Raw genomic sequence first — 15,739 nt, 5'->3', positions numbered from 1 at the left:
CCAGACACCCACAACCCCTCCCCCCAAGTCCAGCTCCTCAGCCAATACACCTGAATCCCCTCCCCCCAAGTCCAGTCGTGGAGGGTCGCCAGCCCAGACACCGTTCCCCCTCCCCCCCTAGAGCCCAGCTGTAGCCACCCCAGCCCAGCCTCCCCTCCCTCCTAGAGCCCAGCTGTGGTCCCCCTATCCCAGATGTCAGTCCCCTCCCTCCCAAAGCCCAGCCATGGCCCCCTGCAGACCAGACACCAGCCCCACTACTACCCAGAAGAAGAAACGGGGTCCCAGCCAGGCTTGTGTGGAGTTTCCTGTGTGCTGCCATCTACTTTCCTCAGGGTGTGCAGGGAACTGCAGCTGCTAGGAACTCTACTTACTTCCCACCCCTGCAGTATCTTCTATGTGAGAGCTGGGCTCTGCCAGGTCCAGCAGCCCCTAGTGGCGGCCAGCAGAACTGCAGGCCATTTCTGTGGGGGAAAGAAAATTATGTACAAAAATAATTAATTTCTGCAAAATTCTGCATTGCGCAGTGGCACAGAATTCCCCCAGGAGTAAGAGATGGAAAACGAAGGAGTTTTCTCCCCTTCTTTTTATAGTCTCGTAAACCTTTAAGACAGTGATTCTCAAACTTTTTTACCGGTGACCCCTTTCACATAGCAAGCCTCTGTGTGCGACCCCCCTTATAAATTAAAAACACATTTTTATATATTTAACACCATTATACATGCTGGCGGCAAAGCGGGGTTTGGGGTGGAGGCTGACAGCTTGCGACCCCCCATGTAATAGCCTCGCGACTCCCTGAGGGGTCCTGACCCCCAGTTTGAGAACTCCTGTTTTAAGATATATTCCTTTGATGTGTATCCCTAGATCAAGTTTTTCTTCCCTTTTGCTTGTGCAGATGCCATGCTGTCTTCCTCCTTTTCTGGTTAATATGCTTCTCTGGTTGGTTTAATCACTTTTTTGTTTACTCTAGATACAAAAATGTACTTCTGTTGTCTTTGGCCTTACCTTGCTTAATTTGAATTGGAGACACAGGCAAATAGGCAAAACAACATTCCTGCGTCTAGGGCACACTTGTGTGTCCATTGCCTTCCAAAACACATTTGAAGAACATATTCCCAGCACATGTACATAACTCTTTTTACACAACCCGTATACACACCACAGAATGATATTCATGATCAGAATGTTGCCAGTTCACAGGAAACCTTATGGGATACATTTTGGATACATATTATCACAACAGTGTGTTGAATGTAGTGAGTGTGTCAGGCCTGATATAAGTTACAGTACAGTGGGTCCTCTGCCAGTCGGCTTTGAAAGGCTCTTAGGGTTATAGCTGAGGCTTGGCATGACATGAGTAATTAATACATGCGGGGAGGCCTTGTTCTTTGGAAGATAAGATTAGGGAGGGAAATCCAATCATCTGATTGAAACAGGATGCTTAATAAGTAAATACAGTAACTCCTCACTTAGTCGTCCTGGTTAATGTTGTTTCGTTGTTATGTTGCTGATCAATTAGGGAACATGCTCATTTAAAGTTGTGCAATGCTCCACTATTACGTATGGCTGCCTGCTTTCTCCACAGCTGGCAGCCTCCCTACACGCCCCCCTCCCCTACAGTGCCTCCCCCCGCGCTGGCAGACCCCGCAGATCAGCGCCTTCCCCCATCTCCTGCCCGCGGCAATCAGCTGGCTTGAGGCAGGAAGGAGGGGGGAGGAGCGAGAACTCGGCGTGCAGGCTCCCCCTCCCTCCCCTGCCTCCTGAACACCGCAAACCAGCTGATTGCCCCGTGCAGGAGGTGGGGGGGGCAGGGAGGGGGAGCTTGCGCGCCAAGTCCTCGCTCCTCCCCCATTCCTCCTGCCTTCTAAACGTTGCAAGCCAGCTGATTGCCCCGGGCAGGAGGGAGGGGGGAGGAGCGAGGACTCGGAGTGCCTCTCCCCTCTATCCCCCCCCATCTCCTGCCCGTGGCAGTCAGCTGGCTTGCAGCATTCAGAAGGGAGGGGGGAGGAGCGAGGACGCAGTGTGCGAAGTAAAGGGGGAGGAGGTGTGGGAGGGAGAAGAGGCGGGTCAAGGGTGAGGGCTTGGGGGAAGGGGTGGAGTGGATGGGCTGAGGGTTGAGCCCCCTGCCCCCGGCAAAGTCAGTGCCTGTGCTTGCAAGAACAGCAAGAGGAACATAAGAACGGCCGTACTGGGTCAGATCAAAGGTCCATCTAGCCCAGTATCCTGTCTACCAACAGTGGCCAATGCCAGGTGCCCTAGAGGGAGTGAACCTAACAGGTAATGATCAAGTGATCTCTCTCCTGCCATCCATCTCCACCCTCTGACAAACAGAGGCTAGGGACACCATTCCTTACCCATCCTGGCTAATAGCCATTAATGGACTTAACCTCCATGAATTTATTCTCTTTTAAACGCTGCTATAGTCCTAGCCTTCACTACCTCTTCAGGTAAGGAGTTCCACAAGTTGACTGTGCACCGTGTGAAGAAGAACTTCCTTTTATTTGTTTTAAACCTGCTGCCTATTCATTTCATTTGGTGACCCCTAGTTCTTGTATTATGGGAATAAGTAAATAACTTTTCCTTATCCACTTTCTCCACATCACTCATGATTTTATAAACCTCTATCATATGCCCCCTTAGTCTCCTCTTTTCCAAGCTGAAAAGTCCTAGCCTCTTTAATCTTTCCTCATATGGGACCCGTTCCAAACCCCTAATCATTTTAGTTGCCCTTCTCTGAACCTTTTCTAGTGCCAGTATATCTTTTTTTGAGATGAGGAGACCACATCTGTACGCAGTATTCGAGATGTGGGCGTACCATCGATTTATATAAGGGCAATAATATATTCTCCGTCTTATTCTCTATCCCCTTTTTAATGATTCCTAACATCCTGTTTGCTTTTTTGACCGCCTCTGCACACTGCGTGGACATCTTCAGAGAACTATCCACGATGACTCCAAGATCTTTTTCCTGATTTGTTGTAGCTAAATTAGCCCCCATCATATTGTATGTATAGTTGGGGTTATTTTTTCCAATGTGCATTACTTTACATTTATCCCCGTTAAATTTCATTTGCCATTTTGTTGCCCAATCACTTAGTTTTGTGAGATCTTTTTGAAGTTCTTCACAGTCTGCTTTGGTCTTAACTATCTTGAGCAGTTTAGTATCATCTGCCAACTTTGCCACCTCACTGTTTACTCCTTTCTCCAGATCATTTATGAATAAGTTGAATAGGATTGGTCCTAGGACTGACCCTTGGGGAACACCACTAGTTACCCCTCTCCATTCTGAGAATTTACCATTAATTCCTACCCTTTGTTCCCTGTCTTTTAACCAGTTCTCAATCCATGAGAGGACCTTCCCTTTTATCCCATGACAACTTAATTTACGTAAGAGCCTTTGGTGAGGGACCTTGTCAAAGGCTTTCTGGAAATTTAAGTACACTATGTCCACTGGATCCCCCGTGTCCACATGTTTGTTGACCCCTTCAAAGAATTCTAATAGATTAGTAAGACACGATTTCCCTTTACAGAAACCATGTTGACTTTTGCCCAACAATTTATGTTCTTCTATGTGTCTGACAATTTTATTCTTTACTATTGTTTCGACTAATTTGCCCGGTACCGACGTTAGACTTACCGGTCCATAATTGCCAGGGGGAGGGATAGCTCAGTGGTTTGAGCATTGGCCTGCTAAACCCAGGGTTGTGAGTTCAATCCTTGAGGGGGCCATTTAGGGATATGGGGCAAAAATCTAATTGGGGATTGGTCCTGCTTTGAGCAGCGGGTTGGACTAGATAATCTCCTGAGGTCCCTTCCAACCCTGATATTCTATGATTCTATGACTTCTAGAGCCCTTTTTAAATATTGGCGTTACATTAGCTATCTTCCAGTCGTTGGGTACAGAAGCTGATTTAAAGGACAGGTTACAAACCCTAGTTAATAGTTCCGCAATTTCACATTTGAGTTCTTTCAGAACTCTTGGGTGAATGTCATCTGGTCCCGGTGACTTGTTAATGTTAAGTTTATCAATTAATTCCAAAACCTCATCTAGTGACACTTCAATTTTGACAGTTCCTCAGATCTGCCACCTACAAAAGCCGGCTCAGGTTTAGGAATCTCCCTAACAGCCTCAGCTGTGAAGACTGAAGCAAAGAATTTTAGTTTCTCCACAATGACTTTATCGTCTTTAAGTGCTCCTTTTGTATCTCGATCATCGAGTGGCCCCACTGGTTGTTTAGCAGGCTTCCTGCTTCTGATGTACTTAAAAAACATTTTATTACCTTTTGAGTTTTTGGCTAGCCGTTCTTCAAACTCCTCTTTGGCTTTTCTTATTATATTTTTACACTTAATTTGGCAGTGTTTATGCTCCTTTCTATTTACCTCGCTAGGATTTGACTTCCATTTTTTAAAGGAAGTCTTTTTATCTCTCACTGCTTCTTTTACATGGTTAAGCCACGGTGGCTCTTTTTTAGTTCTGTTACTGTGTTTCTTAATTTGGGGTATACATTTAAGTTGGGCCTCTATTATGGTGCCTTTAAAAAGCACCCATGCAGCTTGCATGGATTTCACTTTAATCACTGTACCTTTTAATTTCTGTTTAAGCCCCTCATTTTTGCATAGTTCCCCTTTTTGAAATGAAATGCCACAGTGTTGGGCTGTTGAGATGTTCTTCCCACCACAGGGATGTTAAATGTTGTTATATTATGGTCACTATTTCCAAGCGGTTCTGTTATAGTTACCTCTTGGACCAGCTCCTGCGCTCCACTCAGGACTAAATCTAGAGTTGCCTCTCCCCTTGTGGGTTCCCGTACCAGGTGCTCCAAGAAGCAGTCATGTAAAGTATCGAGAAACTTTGTCTCTGCATTTCGTCCTGAGGTGACATGTTCCCAGTCAATATGGGGATAATTGAAATCGAGTTCTTAATTTTGATAGCCTCTCTAATTTCCCTTAGCATTTCATCATCACTATCACTGTCCTGGTCAGGTGGTCGATAATAGATCCCTAACGGTTTTATTTTTATTAGAGCATGAAATTACTATCCATAGAGATTCTATGGAATATGTGGATTCACTTAAGATTTTTACTTCATTTGATTCTACATTTTCTTTCACATATAGTGCCACTCCCCCTTCCCCCCCACCCCCCACACGACCTGTTCTGTCCTTCCGATATATTTTGTACCCCGGAAGATTGTCTCATTGATTGTCCTCAGTCCACCAGGTTTCTGTGATGCCTATTATATCAATAGGTATATCAATAGGAGCAGCCGGACAATCAATCCTCTTCCACTCTCTGACTCCACCATCTCAACCAAGCTTCATACTCAGCAGTGATGACTGTAGTATTAAATTGTTTCTTTAAAATTGTTTAAAACTTATTCCTGTATTAAATTGCTTGTTTCAAATTGTTTAAAATGTATATAATGCCTTTTGTCTGGCAAAAAATAAATTCCCTGGAGCCCCCCCCATTTACATTAACTCTTATGGGGAAATTGGATTCACTTAACATCGTTTCACTGAAAGTCACGTTTTTCAGGAACGTAACTACAATGTTAAGTGAGGAGTTACTGTAAGTCAATAGGCTAAAAAAAGACAGAGTCTGAGCCAACTGAGATCAGAGGGAGAACACCAAGGAAACTATTTACTGTGAACTAGATAATAAGGAATGTCTAGATGAGGTAAAGAAGAAGTCAAAACATGGAGAACATGTGGACAGAGCATGTGATACAGGGACTGGTTCCTATTAAGTAAACAAATCAATCCTAAAATGTTTGATGCCATGTACAGTAAGTGCAATGAGATGTGTAAATGTATATAAAAATGAGATAGTTTCTGTATGACATTGGAACTATGATGTACCCTACATCCACCCCAATGCGTTTGAGTCTGATCAGCTCAGTGTAGCATTGTTGTGTGCTAAATACAAATACATGAGTGATGAAGTCGGGAGTTGAACTGAGTTCTTGGGAATCTGAGTGGAACAAAGTCTTGGAGGGAATCCCAAGAAGGGTCACAGCCAGTATTCCCTCTAATTTTTTACGTCCATGCACATAATGAATTTTGTTATGTGCACCAAGATGGAGGTGATGTGTGACAAATGACCTTCATATTGGTGCACATAACAAAATTCATGTGGTGGGGGTGGGGCCCAAAGGTTTGGGGTGCGAGAGGGGGTCAGGGCTGGGGCAGAGGGTAGGGGGTGAGGGCTCCAGCTAGGGGTGAATGTTCTGATGTGGGGCTGGGGATGAGGGGTTCAGAGTGTGAGGGGGGCTCAGGACTGAGGCAGAGGATTGATGTGTGGGCTCTGGGGTGGGGCTGGGGATGAGTGTTTCGGGGTGCGGGAGGGGGTCCAGGGCTGGGGCAGAGGGTTGGGGGCAGGGGGTGAGGGCTCCAGCTAGGGGTGAAGGCTCTGATGTGGGGCCAGGGATGAGGGGTTCAGGGTGTGAGAGGGGGCTCAGGGGGAAGAGGGTTGGGGTGCGGGCTCTGCGGTGGGGCCAGGGATGAGGGGTTTGGGCTGCAGGCTACCCCGGGGCTGTGGTGGGAAGGAGGACTCCCCCACCAGCTCTGTCTTGCCCCAGCAGCTCGAGGCTGGGGGAGAGGAGCCCCTCCCTCAGCCCAGCCCAAGCTGCCGCAGCCGAGAACAGGTTCCTCTCTGGGACAGGTCTGCGCGGGGCTGGTGGGGAGGGGCGCCTCTCCCTGCCATGGCACGTCCACACTGGGGCCGGCGGGGAGCGGCGCTTCTCCTCCGCCATGGCAGGTCCACGCTGGGAGGAGAGGCATCTCTCCCTGCCGCAGCCCTGAGCCCCTACGCAGGGCTTAATAGGTGGCTGTGTGGTCGCGCAGCTTAGAGGGAACTTAGATCACAGCCCTATTTGTTGCTCTGGGATGGTCAGGTTGCAGGTGCTCTCATGAAGATTGAATATTACTCTGTTTACTAGTTTGACAGCTAGATCTTGTGGACATTGCTAGCTCCACCCATGGCAGTAAACGTTGGAAAATCTATGAAGTCTTGTCTACCCACTCTGCTCGTATTAACAGTGTTGCGGCCCTGATGTAGATGAGTCACCAACTACTGCCGGTATTCTGAGCACTATGTTATTCATAGATTTTTAGGCCAGAAGAGACCATTAAATCATCTAGTCTGACCTTCTTTATATTACGAACTAGCAAATTACATACACTTACCGCTGGATTGAGCCCAAAAATGTTTTTGACTGAAGCATATCTTCCAGAAAAGCATCCAGTCTTCATCTGAAGATATGAAATGATAGCGAATCTTACCTTGGTAGTTTGTTCCAATGGTTAATCAACCTCACTGTTAAAAATTTGTCTTGTTCCTAATTTGAGTTTGTCTGGCTTCATTTTCCAGCCATTGGTTCTTATTATGACTTTCAGTGCTAGGCCTGGTATTTAGTATCTGGTGTTTTCTCTCTGTGAAGGTACTTATGCAATGTAATCTAGCCACCTGTTGATCTTTTTTTTGGGGTGGGGGTTGGGGGGTACTGAGCACTTAGGTATGTCACCGCAAGGCACATTGTTCAGCCCTTGAATCATTTTTGCGGTTCTTTTCTATATCCTCTCCAGTTTTTCAATGTCCTTTTTAAAATGTGGGCACTAGACACCAGAACTGTATCCAGTATTACGTTGTTGGTCTCACCGATGCGGTATACAAAGGTAATATCACCTCTCTCTTCCTACTTATTTATCCCATCTTTATAAATCTAAGGATCAAATTAGCCCCTTTTGCCACAGCATCGTACTGGGAGCTCATGTTGAGTTTTGTCCACTATGATCCCTAAATTCTTATCAGTTGCTACTTTTTAGGGTACTGTCCCCCTATTCTGTAGATATGGCCTGCATTACTTATTCCAAGATGTATGACCTTGTATTAGTCTGTATTAAAATGTATTGTTTGAAATGTTTATTGAATACTTCTTCCTTTTCTGCATAATTAATAGCAATTTTAACATTCCTATTCCATTGTTCAGATTTCTTTTGTTGTTAGTATATTTTTAAAAACTGCTTGTTAAAGCAAAAACTGTTGTCCCTGGATATTTCCCACAAGTTTTTAGCTTCCCTTCTTAATTTTCTGTATTTAATACCTTCTAATTTTCTTTGCTGTGTATTGTAGCCCACTTCTCATTTTTTGAAACTGAAACTTCCTGACTAGCCGATGCTTGAGAACCATATCAGAAATGGGGGATGGAACAGTTAAGAAGAGGGGAGGGCGGAGTTACTTGCCCAGGAGCCTAGCAGACATGACAGGGCAACCAACTTCAATCCCAGAAAGCCACTCATTGCAGAGACTGCCCACACATGTGCACTGAGCTCAGACAGGCACAGAGTTTGGGGAAGAGAGTTGTCTGCAAGTAGTTGTATTCGAGCAGCACAAGAAGATCCAGCTGTTCTGGTTCACAATCTTAGTACGGACCACCATGGATGCAACCACATTTTTCAGTCCCTCTACACTGGCCATATTGGGACCCTTGGGCCATGTACAGGGCACAATTCGGGAAACCCCCAGTGGAGCAAAGCTGGAGACCTACACCTCTCCCTTCTCCATTGGTTTCATTCCTTTCAGAGATGGAACCTCCACTGGTACCAAATGAGGAGGAAGAACAAGAGGAGAAACAGGAGGAGGAAGCTCCTCCAACTACATTTCTCTACCCCTTCCCCTGATGAGGGTATCATGCCTCCACCACATAAAACTGCTGATGAATTCAAATATTTTCAAGAGTTATTCTTCAGGATTGCAGACTCCCTGCAGATTACCTTGGAGGAAATTAAGGGCCAGCAGCATAAACTGCTTGATATCCTGCACACATCCTCTTCTTTTAAGATCGCACTACAAATCAATGAGTCTCTTCTTGATCCCGCAAAGTTGCTCTGGCAGACCCTGGCATCCATCCCTCAAACTTGCTGACAAAAAATGCTATGTTCTGGTGAAAGATGCAGAATTTCTGTTCTTGCACCCCACCACAAATTCTGTGGCATTCAATGCGGTTCAAGAGAAAGGTCATCCATACCATTTCTGTTCCAGCCATCCAGGCAGAGGCTGGAAACACTTAAACTTATTTGGGCACAAGGCATATTCATCAGCCACGCTCCAATTTTGATTTTCGAACTATGAAGCTCTGATGGCTAAATAAAACTACTTATACTATGGCAAGTTGGAGGAACTCAGCTGGGACCTTCCCAAGGCCAAGAGTGAGCAATTTCAGACCCTGATATCAGAGAGACACCTCATAGCCCATACCGCCCTACAAGTCTCTCTAGACTCCACAGATATCGACACGTACTCCATCACAGCTGCTGTGGTCATGAGGCGTGCATCATAGATCCACCTCTCTGGTTTTCCTAAGGAGGTACAAACCCCTGTAGAAGACTTACCCTGTGAGGGCTAAAAACTATTCTTGCGGCGCATGAACAATTCTCTTCACTCTATTAAAGACTCACTCTACTCTCCCAGCTCTTGGCATCTACATGCCAGTGCCGAAGAGACACCCGGAGAAGTATCACCTCCTCCCGCAATACTCAATGACAGTACGCCATCCTGTGCCTAAAACAAAGGCCTCCTTCAAAACGTAGACTGTCCACTCCTCATGGGGATACCTCTTATGCACCCCCCCCCACCAAAGCAACAATTTTGAAGGTGTGGTTGAGGCCTAGAGAAGCCTCCCACTCTTCCAGTCATTGCAACCATCTTTGACATCCCACCAGCTGGGTGACCAAATGGCTCAGTTTTTCCAATCATGGAGACTAATCACCTTGGATGAGTGGGTTCTAGAGATAGTCAAGAAAGAATACTCCTGCCCCGCCACACCCCGCCCCGTACCCCTTCAGGAATCCCTCTCACCAACCCATTCTATGGTGAGAAATAAAACATCTTCTGCAACTAGAAGCCATAGAATCGGTTCCTTTCAAACACAGGGGACAGGGTTTCTGCTCCCATTACTTTCTGATCTAGAAGAAATCCAGAGGCTGGCGACCAATCCTGGACCATCGCAATTTAAATAAATTAATCAAACTGCAGCGCTTTGAGATGGTTACTCTTTCCACTATTATCCAAGCACTTGAACAGGGGGATTGGTTCTTGGCCTTCGACTTCCAATACTCATACTTTCATATCACAGTACACCTTGCCCACAGGCGATTTCTCTGATTCGTTGTAGGCGACAACCACTACCAGTAAAAGGTGTATTGCCTTTTGTACTGTCAGCGGCCTCTCGGGTGTTCTCCAAGGTCATTACAGTAATCACTGCCTGCCTAAGAAAACAAGGCGTTGTCATCTTTCCATATTTGGATGACTGTCTCCTCAAAGCCCCATCCAAGACCAACATTCTTTGAGCTGTTTGTATCACAATGGACCTATTTATAAAGCTAGTCCTCCTCGTTAACCTAGAGAAGTCTACTTTAATGCCAGTACAACACCTGGAATTCATTAGTGCACAATTGGATACCATGTAGGCCAGAGCCTTCCTACCACCTCACAGATTCTCAGCTATAGTGGATCTGGTATCCACCATATTGGTTTGCCTCCATATCTCTGCTAGAATGTGCCTCCAACTTCTAGGCCACGTGGCAGCGGCCACTTTTATGGTGAGACATGTGATGGGTACACATGTGATGTCTTCAGGCATGGTTCTGTACAGTATATCTTCCCCATAAACACAGCCTCCAGAAACTGTTATCCATGACGATGAGATTCAAGCACTCAGTACTTTGGTGGGCAAAGCCCAAGAATGTCTGTGTCAGAGTTCCTTTCCTCCAACCATCACCAATCATGATCCTAACAACCTATGCCTCCCTAATCAGCTGGGGAGCACATCTTCACAATCACACAGTGCAGGGCAGATGGTCATTACCCGAATCCACCCTACACATCAACCTTCTAGAACTACGAGTTGTCTGCAATGCCTGCCAACATTTTCTCCCTCTACTCAAACATCGTACCATCAGAGTCATGACCCACAATATCGCCTGCATGTTTTACATCAACAGGCAAGGCAGAGCGAGATCCCACTCTTTATGCTAGGAGGAACTGAATTTATGGAACTGGTATATCCAGCACATCACCACCATTCAAGCTGCATACCTCTCTGGACACCAGAACACCACTCAGCAGACACACTGAGGAGGTGATGTGGGAACTAGATATGAGAGTCCTTCAGTTCATCTTCAACTGCTCGGCTCGCCCCAGCATAGATCTTTTTGTCACACCACAAAACTCCCTCTGTCCTCAATTCTGTTCCAGAGCAGGACTGGGAGGTGGATCACTGGGAGACGCATTCCTCATCACATGGGATGCGCCAGTCCTCTATGCCCTTCCTCTTTTTCCCCTCCTATTCCGAGGACTTCGCAAGATATAGGAGAACTGAGCTCTTGTCATCCTTAAAGCTCCAACGTGGCCACGATAGGTCTGGTGTACTTACCTCCTTCACATGATAGTATGCTGCCCAATCTCTCTCCATGCGATGCTGTGGCTCCTTTCTCAAGATGCAGCCTCCACCAATCATGATCCTAACAACTGATGCCTCTCTAATCCCAATCCATAGATGCTCCTCCTCAAAGCCTGGCTCCTTCGTAGTTCCGGGATTCTGAAATGACCTGTTCAGCTTCTGTCAAACAGATACTTTTGAATAGTAGGTGCAACACGACTAGACGCACTTGCATTCACAGATGGACTAGATTTCCATGTTGGTGGGCCTCCCATCAGGTCAATGCAGTATGCGCTGTGCTACCACTTATCCATGACTACATGGTACACCTTAAACAATCATGATTATCCATCAGCTCCATTCAGATACATTTGGTGGCAATCGCTACTCCCACATAGATGGCCATTCCATCTTCACACACCCACTCATGAAATGTTTTCTGAAGGGTATCCAGAATCTTTATCCCCACATACAAGACCTAACTCTGGCCTGGCATCTCGGCTGCATCGTAGGTTCTCTTACTAGATTCCCATTTGAACCAATGGCAACCTGCTTTATGTGCATTTACCAATGAAAATGGCATTTCTTGTCGCCATCACTTCTGCCCAACGAATCAGTGAAATTGCAGTGTTTATGGTTTATCTACCATACACAGTTTTATAAAGACAAAGTTATGTTACGTCCACATCCAAGATTTTTACCCAAAGTTCCATCATCTTTCCATCTCAATCAACCGATACACCTTCCTTGCCTCTTCTCGAAGCATCAGAGTAACCAAGAAGAGGCAGCTCTACACACCCTAGACATGAGACAAGCATTAGCGTTCTACTTGGACAGGACTAAACCTTTCAGAAAATCTCCACGGTTATTCCTCTCAACCGCTGAAAGTTCCATAGGCACAACCATCTCTAAACAACACCTTTCCAAGTGGATCTCTCTTTGTCAACATTTGTCTTATGAACTCCACAACAAACAATCTCCTGCTAAAATTAGAGCACATTCCACACGCTCACTAGCCACCTAAGTAGCTTTTCTTAATAATGTCCCCAATTATGACATTTGCTAAGCGGCCACATGGGCATCCACAGACACTTTTCCCTGTCACTACACTATTATGTATGACACCACAGTGGACACACTCCTAGGACATGCTGTCCTATCAACAGCAGTATGTGCCGCTTCGAAGCCCCAGCCTTCCAATTAGAGGCACTGCTTTCTAGTCACCTACAAGTGGAGCACCGATAGGGACATCACTCGAAGAAGAGAAGGTTACTCACCCTTTGCAGTAAACTGAGGTTCTTCGAGATGTGCCCCGCATGGGTGCTCCACTACCTGCCGTCCTCCCTTCTGCTTTAGAGCCAGATATATACACTCTGCCTCAGAGAAGGAACTGGGGGTGGTCGGACCGCACAGCGCTTTATATATATCCCACGCAAAACGTGAGACATGGGAGGTGCGCATGTATGGTCTGAAAGGCACTGCTGATTAAGGTCTCCGATCCCAGGTGCAAGGGGGCCAGTGCGCACCCATAGGGACACTCATCTCAAAGAACCTCAGTTACTGCACAAAACAGCCATCAAATCATAATTATTGTTGGTCACTATTGACCTAAAACATAAGTTAGCTGATATTTGGAACATTTGCATTCAAAAGCATTGGTCTTTTGGGGTGGCCTTTGGTTAATGGGTCAGAGATCTTGGGTTCAAATATCCAGTGAGCCATCCAGAAAAGAAAGATTTAGCACCTATGTGCCTGGGACATATATAAAAAATCTAGATAGAACATTAAACAGGTTAATCTTTTAAATGACAGTGTTTATTTGCAGAAGTAGACAGGGTGCCAATATGAATGGTAAAAATATTACAAAGATTCAGGAGAAAAGACTAAGTATTAAGTACAGTTCTGTTCTATTTAAAGACAGTTTTGTAATTTTTAAAATTGAATTAACTTTGTGTTCACTGAAGTGTGAGATTATGAGCCATACATAATATTGGCAGGGTGATGAGTTAGCTTCCCACACATAGCAGTACCCCGACCTATAAATCACTGCAGTTCCTGTTCAGGTGTCATAAAGGGAGGAAGAAAAAAGGAGGATTACTATTGCAAGCTGTGTCCACAAAATAAGCTTGAAATGGCAAAATGAGACATCACTCAGTAGACTGCTGAAAGGTTCAAACAATTTATGTTCCCTTGGCTCCACTTAACAATTTGGGACTTACTTTCCCCCTCACTGGGGTTTGAATAAATCCATGGGCTCTGCTGAGTTCTTTGGACTTTGCTTCCCCTCAGTGGGACTTAGATGCCATGCTCTTCACCTTGAGTTTGGCTACTTCTTGATGTGTTGGGGGAGGTATTCTCTCAAGCCTATTATGTTATCAAAATGAACTAACACTTACAGAAGACTGTATATTGTCCCTATATGATACTTTTCCTTCTGTGCAGTGAACCACTTAATAGTATTGACATGTAAACTTTTTGGCTATGTGAGGGCTGGTCTACACTATCGCTATAAATCGATCTAAGTTACGCTACTTCAGTTAGATGAATAATATAACTGAGTTTGACGTAACTAGATACACTTACCGTGGTGTTTACTCTGCGCTGGGTCGATAGGAGATGCTCTCCTGCTGACTTCCTTTACTTTTCTCGGGGAGGTAGAGTACACAAATTGATGGGAGAGCGCTCTCCCATCGATTTAGCGTGTCTTCACCATACCCGCTAAATCAACACCATCTGCATCAATTGCAGCAGTGCCAATCTACCGGTAAGTGTGGACATGGCCTGAGTTACTGAAATGAATTGGTCTGTTCATACCTCGTAGAGCTATTGTTTTATCTGCTTTGCAAACATAGGAAGACATCACTGCATTCATTTGCGCTTGGTTCATGCTTTCAAGATTGTTTTCACAATCTTTATCTATTAAGACTTATTCTTTCCTTTTTTAAAAAAATAGCAGCTGTACTTCTGTAGAACAATGTGAGAGAGGTGCTGATATGCTGTACTACTGTATAACAGTCAAGTTTGAGCCCTGATTCTGTCTTAGGTCATTGTTGATCTGCAACTCAGCCATGCCAGATTTTGCAGCATTCTGTGGTGGTTTTGAATTACAAAAATAGGAGCAAGGATAAGGAAGTGCAACTCACTTTCGTTTATGACCAAAACACCATTAGCACTCTGTTTTCCAGAGGTGAATAATTAGTGTGTTAACTCATTGGATACCCTACATTTGAAATTCCTATCCTACTGCATCCAACATGCTTTCTACCTAGGCATGCACAGGAAGTGTATTTTATCAACTTCGTTTGTTCCTTCGAAGTAGTATTCAAAAAAGAATTAAAATATATATACAAGAGGTCTGCTAACCATCACCATGTAATCACTTTTTCTGTGCATTCTTAATCAAATTCCTCAATGTACTATGTATATAAATTGTAAGGACTTCAGGACAGAGACCTTGTCTTCACATTTGATTTTACAGTTTGCTGCAATATCAATAATAATCCTGCATGAAAATCTGTAGTTGGATATACAGGCAATGCAAGATTTGAGATTTCCAATGTTCATAATTCGATCTTTTTTTTTTTCTTTTTAGAATTTAATAAAACATCTTCCTGAACAAGAGCAGCTGAATACACTATCCAAATTCAAGAGTGAATATAATAATTTATCTGAACCAGAGCAGTTTGGAATTGTGGTGAGTACTAGCCCATTGCTGCTATTTTTCACTTGTCTTACATTAGTAACCAGTGTTGAAGTGTTCTCACCTTTTTGTTCCTAAATATCACCAGAAGCTGGAGGAGAAAAGTGATGGTACTTTCTAGATAAATATCAACTGACATATCTATAGTTCCATAAACCCCATTTGTTATATCGTCCTTTGTCTCCTCATTGAAATAAAGTAACTATTAATCATATAACTTTTCTACAGCAAAATCATTTACAATGGCCATTTCTGTGGTAGAATTTTCATAGATATCTAAAATATGTTAACTCTCTAGATATTTTGGAATTTCCATGGCAAAAGTCATTCTGTAACATGACAAAATGTAAAAAAAATCAAATGTTTAGTTAAGATTTCCACACCAACTTTCTGCTGCCAATCCACCATGTATGGGCAAAAAACCCTTTTACATCACCACACTAACCTAACTGTGTCTTTGGGCATATGTTTTACAGCATATTTTCTCATAGTACAGCTTTTGCTCACCTTCGCAAATCCATAACAGGGGGATGAGTGGGTCACATCATTTTCCAAACACACAGTAGAAGGAATATAGAGGGGTAAGTGAAAGGATGCAAGGGTAA

General features: G+C 44.6%; 1 protein-coding gene across 1 annotated transcript in view; it reads left to right on the top strand.

The window, feature by feature from the left end:
* LOC113406354 (protein diaphanous homolog 3-like) overlaps nucleotides 1-15,739 on the top strand; it is a 310,574-nt gene that overhangs the window by 165,804 nt on the left and 129,031 nt on the right. The window contains exon 14 of the mRNA XM_029910781.1: nucleotides 15,027-15,128. Coding sequence (XP_029766641.1) covers nucleotides 15,027-15,128 — 102 coding nt within the window. The remainder of the gene's footprint in view (nucleotides 1-15,026; nucleotides 15,129-15,739) is intronic.

Source organism: Terrapene carolina, unplaced genomic scaffold (assembly GCF_002925995.2).
Source record: "Terrapene carolina triunguis isolate 2854851 unplaced genomic scaffold, T_m_triunguis-2.0 Scaffold17, whole genome shotgun sequence".
Classification (NCBI taxonomy): domain Eukaryota; kingdom Metazoa; phylum Chordata; order Testudines; family Emydidae; genus Terrapene; species Terrapene triunguis.
Note: the sequence above shows the minus strand (reverse complement) of the source record. Positions and strands in the feature narration are given on the sequence as shown.